Source organism: Diospyros lotus, chromosome 7 (assembly GCF_014633365.1).
Source record: "Diospyros lotus cultivar Yz01 chromosome 7, ASM1463336v1, whole genome shotgun sequence".
Lineage (NCBI taxonomy): Eukaryota > Viridiplantae > Streptophyta > Magnoliopsida > Ericales > Ebenaceae > Diospyros > Diospyros lotus.
Window position 1 is genome coordinate 31,487,071 of NC_068344.1, and position 6,533 is coordinate 31,493,603.

Below are 6,533 nucleotides of genomic sequence, written 5' to 3' on the forward strand. Positions count from 1 at the left end.
AAATAGAACGCGTTTTTAATTTTTTAAAAATAAATTATTAAAATAAAAAATTAAAATAAATTCAAAACTAAAAATTAAAAAATAAAGATAACACACCATAGATTTTTAAACTTAGAATTGATTAAAACATTTCTTATAATTAGTTAAAAAAATCTTTCCGAGAAAAGAAGAGTCAAAACCAAGAAAAGTGGGGGCAGAGCCTGTATTTGAGGTTCTAATGCAGTGCTTGCAATGACAGTTATTAATGCAGCAAGTAAGATCATCTTCAATGGCTTCCAAGACTCTTCATATGTCTTGTCTCTTCTTCTTCTTCTTCTTCTTCTTCTTCTTCTTCTTCAACTTCACGTCTCAGCAGGCCAAGATGCAGTTCGATCGGCTTACTGGTTTCCAGGAAGTGGGATCGAAGCCAAAGCCATAGACTCCACTTTGTTCACCCACCTCTTCTGCGCTTTCGCCGATCTTGATGCCAGCACAAACCAAGTCATCGATTCACCGGCAAACTCCGGCCCATTCTCGCAATTCACCCAAACAGTCAAGCTCAAAAACCCTAATGTCAAAACCCTTCTCTCCATTGGCGGTGGAAATGCCAAGAAAGCCGACTATGCTTCCATGGCCAGCCAAGAAAGTTCCAGGAAAAGCTTCATCGATTCTTCAATAACACTAGCCAGAAAATATGGGTTCCAAGGCCTTGACCTCGATTGGGAGTACCCAGAAACCGCCGCCCAAACGGCTAACCTCAAGCTGCTTTTCAACGAGTGGCGTGCTGCCGTGGCTGCCGAAGCCCAGGCCACTGGAAAACCGGCTTTGCTTCTCACAGCAGCTGTTTTCTATAAACCAAAGGTTGATGGAGTGGATTATGATATTGATTCCATAGCAAATGGATTGGATTGGATCAACTTGATGGCTTATGAGTTCTATGATCCTACCAGGCCTTCGGTGACAAAATCTCGCGCTGCATTGTATGATCCAGCAGGAGATGATCATATCAGTTGTGATGACGGGGTTGCAGATTGGATTAAGGCTGGTTTGAGCCCGAAGAAGCTGGTTCTTGGGTTGCCATATTTTGGGTTTGCTTGGAGGCTGCAGGATGCTAATAATCATGGCCTTGAGGCTCCGGCCAGCGGTGCAGTTGGTGCCGATAAAGGGGTCATGAGGTTCGACGAAATCAAGGCCGTTCTGAACAGTGCCACGGATGTTTACGGTGAGACCATTGTCACGAACTATTGCTATTCTGGGACAACTTGGATAGGGTACGATGGTGCCTGGACTATTTCCACCAAGGCTTCTTACGCTAAGCAAAAGGGTTTGCTTGGTTACTTTGCTTGGCATGTTGCACAGGATGATGACGACTGGACACTTTCCAAAGAAGGTTAGTCCTCATCAAAATCCACTTGTTACATATCTAACTCCTCTAATTCTAAATTGGACCGGTTAGGTAGTTTTAGGAAAATTAAATCTATGTGTGCATAAAAAAATCAAAGCAGGTATAATGCCGAGTGACCATAGCTTGGTAGTTAGGAATTTTATAGAGATTACAACTAAATTATTGAAGTTGTATGTCCAACGACTATACCGTGACCTGATAACCAGTGTCATTTAAGGGAGAAGATAGCTAATTATCTGGTGTTTTAAGCATTAGGAGAGTTTTCAATTTTGTGTATATATAATTAAAATATTTTTGGAGGGCTTTTCTAGTTCTTTTCTTTCAAAAACTGCATGTTGATTGATTGAATACATTTATCTTATTATTGTGATATTATGGAGGTGAGTTTATTTAGAAACCAAATCACATTACATTTGTGTTATTTTTTTCTTATTTTTTGTGTGATGTGTGTAATCTATTCTTTACACCTTTTCCATAAGTATAATTTTAATAACGAGGACTGCAGAGTAAACAAAAGAATTAATTAATAATTACTGTTGTCCATGTGTATATATTTTTGTATGACTTTTTGTTATGATTTTTTGTTTAATTTTGTTTAGATCAATTTAATCTTGTTACCCTGACATGGGTTTTTAATTTTCTTGCAGCCCAGAAAGCGTGGGGGCATGAAAGCCATAAATGTGATTATATAGAGATTAATCAGAATAAGAAGGCCCTTTAAGCCCTTTAATATATATAAAAAGCCTTAGAGTACTGAAAAAGCTGAATAAAATAAAGTTTTTTGTCCCCATCGTTCTAATGCACAGCAATATGCTATATAATTTCGACAATGATATGATATAATATTATTAATTCAATTGACTCGTTCTATGGCCTGTGACGTTTCAGGAGAGAAAAATGAAACGCTCATCATAAATAAATGTTTTAAAAGAGAGGACTTAATTGGTAACCAAAAACAAAAAGGTATTAATTTATGGTTTGTTCAAGTGATTCTCATATCTTAATTAATTGTGCAATTATTGGCTCACTTCTTTTTGCATGATAATCGTACTAATCTTCTCATACTTTTTAACATAGTCGGATATTGGAAGGCGATTTTTATTATTGTGAGAGAGAAATAAAATAAAATAAAAAATTATAGTACATTAATAATCAATTATAAAGAGTCATGATAAGGCATAAGAGATTGAGTCATACCCTCTATGGGTAACGTTATGATTGGTGTTCTTCAATGCTTGTTGATATATGATATTTATGGTTACCTAAAAATGAGAAAAGACACTCTAAAGTAGTTCTCTCTTGATTATTTAAGATTTTTTCAGAACTTTGGAAGCAATCATAATAGCTAAGCTAGAGAGACACTTTGGAGTTTTGAAGCAATATAATATTCAATATGAAACATTAATACGAAAACCCACAAGCAAATGATGTCTAAAAGCATAGAAGGCTCAAGGAAAACAACAGTTTCATTTTCATCCCAAATTAGTCAACGTCGGATACCATACATGCGATGGAGGGTTGTTTCCTGTGGTCCATTTTGGACAGAGCCCAACTTGTCAGTTGTCAAGCAAACATATAAAAAGAAACATACAAAAAGAAAACACTACATTATTTACGCTTGTTGACTCACACAAACATATAAAAAGAAAAGGAAGAAGAATAAACTTTTCTGAATTCATATTATATAGTGTGTGCGAGTTCTCACCGATACTATAAAACAAACAATTTGACCACCAGTATGTGTTATTTATGTGTCTTGCTGTGGCATAATGTATTCATATTATATACATATATATATAAATTAATCAGATTAATATATTTTCCTCTTAAGAAATGTAAATCAGAATAGAGAGAGAGAGAGAGGCACAAATAGAGAAATGAATGTCATTTCCCATCCTTCATTATTTTTAAACAATTACCCACAAATAATCAAATTTGATTTGTGAATATATACACATATATATGTATGTATCGGCTAGCAGGATAGAACTCTTCAATGGCATTGACTTCTATTACCCTCTTCCTCATCCTCCTAATTCCCTGCAACTTACCATCTTCAGGTGCACAGACATGGATCAAGGGTGGTTACTGGTTTTACGGCAGCGAATTCCCCGTTTCCGACATAAACTCAGCTCTCTTCACTCACCTCATATGTGCTTTCGCGGACCTCAACTCTTCCACATACCAGCTTTCCATTCCTTCGGAAAACCATAAGCAGTTTTCCAACTTTACCAACACTGTTAAACAAAAGAACCAACAAATCGTGACACTTCTATCCATAGGCGGAGGATCAGCTACTTCTTCAGATTTCACCTCAATGATCAGCCAATCTTCTTATAGGAAACCTTTCATCGACTCCTCAATAAGAACAGCCAGATCCTACGGCTTTTATGGCCTCGACTTTTGTTGGGTTAATGCAAGTTCAGCGTCTGAATTGGCCAACCTGGCCACCCTCTTCCAAGAATGGCGAGCCGCCATTGAAGCCGAGCCAAGAAATTCAAACACCTCAAAGCTTATTCTAACAATGGCAGTTTCGTTCTCTCCATATACCAATACTGCAACCTTTCCCATCGAGTCTATGAGGAACGACTTGGACTGGCTCCATGTCATGGCTTACGACTATCGTTCGCCGACAACATGGAATTTAACGGGGGCGTCTGCAGCTTTATACGATCCGGCGACGCAAATAAGCACAGATTATGGCATTAATGCGTGGATTAATGGCGGATTTCCGAGCACGAAGCTTGTTTTGGGGTTGCCTTTCTATGGCTATGCGTGGACGCTTGTGAACCCTAACAACAATGAAATCGGCTCACCGGCTAAGGGGCCGGCGAAGATTATTGCCGACGATGGATCGATGACCTATAAGACCATCAAGGACTTTATTCAGAGCAATGGAGCCGTTACAAAGTATAATGCAACTTATGTGATGAACTACTGCAGCGTTGGATCATCTTGGATTGGCTTTGATGATGTTGAGGTAGTAAAGATCAAGGTTTCATACGCCAGAGAAAAGAATTTGCTGGGTTATTTTGCCTGGCAAGTCGCCAATGATGATCATAACTGGGTGCTTTCTCAAGCAGCAGGTCAGTATATATACTCTGTGTAATCTATCTATATCTATATCTATATCTATATATAGATATAGATACATTTTTCTGAGTTTAGTCATAGATTGAAGATGAACTTGGCCTAGCTCCCCTGTTATAAGAAAGGCAGGGGAAGCCATTATTAATCCTAATTGCTGTTACTGATAAGAATGATAAGATCCAAATATGAAATGCTTAATGATCTTAACTATGCCTCAATCTCAAACAATAAAAATATTCACAGCCGAAGAACACGGGGAAGATCATGGAAACACGAGGCGCAGGTTGCTAATAATATTGGTTCCAGTAATAACAATAGCCATTCTTGTATTAGTTCCTGCAACATGGTATCTTCGAAAGAGAGGTAACCATCTTCTTGCAGCCCTGGGGAGCCTAGCTAGCACACTTCCTTCATTTTCTGGCTTTGATTTGGTTATTGTGTCATTCGGTTTCAGCATGCAAACTTGGAACTGGGATGCTATCTGACGGAAATACCAATGATCCCAGCATGCTCGTGTTTCATTACAATGATATTGTGGAGGCCACTGATAATTTTTCATTTGAAAATAAGCTGGGAGAGGGTGGATATGGACCTGTTTACAAGGTTAAGATTTGTGTCTTGGATAGTTTTACAGATGCATTTATGCCAAAATTACTAATTAAAGGTGTCTGTTTTATAGGCAAAGCTAAAGAATGGACAAGAAATTGCAGTAAAAAGACTTTCTAAGACTTCCAAACAAGGATATGAAGAGTTTAAGAATGAGGTTATGCTCACTGTGAGGCTGCAACACGTAAATCTTGTTAGGGTTCTTGGATTTTGTGTTGAAAGAGACGAACAAATGCTAATCTATGAGTACATGACAAACAAAAGCTTGGACTACTACATCTATGGTAAGCAATATATATATACGTACACACTTGACTGTTTATAACTATTTTTCTTTCTTCATTAGTATTTGTTGGAGTTATTTAAAATTAGCTAGCAAATTAATTGATCTAATTCATGAAGATCCAATTAGACGATTGGTGTTGAATTGGGAGAAACGAGTTCAAATTATCGAGGGAATTGTTCAAGGGCTTTTATATCTCCAAGAATATTCAAGATTCACCATAATCCATCGAGATTTGAAAGCAAGTAACATCTTGTTGAATAGTGAGATAAAGGCTAAGATTTTAGACTTCGGAATGGCTAGAATATTCCAGAAAGAAGACATTGAAGCAAACACAAGTAGGATTGTTGGAACATAGTAAGTGATCATTGATAAAAAATTTGTATAAACCATTTCAAACACTTTCTTATGTTCATTCAAAAATTGATGTATTAATTTTCTTGTGTTTACTCACGAAATACAGTGGATATATCCCTCCTGAATATGTACAACGCGGCATATACTCTACAAAATCTGATGTCTATAGTTTTGGAGTTTTACTTCTCCAAATCATAAGCGGAAGGCCAAATAATTGTTTCCATGGCGTGGAAGAGAACTTGAACCTTCTTGAATATGTAAGTTATGCCGCAATTGATTTTCTTATTCATTATCTGAATTGTGAAGATGAATAGATGATTGTCAACATAATTTTAGGCATATGAGCTGTGGAAGGAAGGCAAATGCATAGAGTTCACTGATCCATCATTGGATGACACAAATTCTTCTTGTAAACTGATGAGATGCATGCAAATAGCTTTGTTATGTGTTCAAGAAAATCCAGCTGACAGGCCTTCCATGCCAGAAGTTTCTTCAATGCTCAGAAATGAAACCATATCCATGAATGCTCCGAAAAGGCCTGCTTTTTCAGTGAGAAGAGATGAAAGTCAAGTGCAACAGTCTCCACTACAACAAGAAACTTGGTCAGTAGATAGGGCAACTATTACTCAAATGGTGGCTCGATAGCGACTTCTTCTCCAATCTTACTAGCTAGGATATATATTAGGAAAAAAAAATTAAAAAAACTTTTGATATATATATGCTAAATTGCTTCTTTTATCGTTGGACTTTATTGTACTTTTTAACTGGGTGTTTCATCTTTTATTGAGAGTTTCATGATCTATAGTTTGTAAA

The 6,533-nt window shown here is 37.1% G+C and overlaps 2 protein-coding genes across 2 annotated transcripts; both read left to right on the plus strand.

Annotated features, from left to right (window-relative positions):
• Nucleotides 1-327: 327 nt before the first annotated feature.
• LOC127805670 (class V chitinase-like) lies at nt 328-1,374 on the plus strand (the record flags this gene model as incomplete). Its single annotated transcript, XM_052342424.1, has 1 exon — nt 328-1,374. A coding segment is annotated over one exon (1,047 nt), but the record flags the coding sequence as incomplete, so codon positions are not given.
• Nucleotides 1,375-3,365: 1,991 nt separating this feature from the next.
• LOC127806950 (cysteine-rich receptor-like protein kinase 34) lies at nt 3,366-6,533 on the plus strand. Its single transcript, XM_052344576.1, has 7 exons — nt 3,366-4,470; nt 4,718-4,837; nt 4,929-5,077; nt 5,154-5,364; nt 5,483-5,720; nt 5,827-5,977; nt 6,057-6,533. Exons 1-7 carry the CDS (start codon nt 3,381-3,383, stop codon nt 6,363-6,365), a joined length of 2,268 nt encoding a protein of 755 aa, XP_052200536.1. The 5' UTR covers nt 3,366-3,380; the 3' UTR covers nt 6,366-6,533.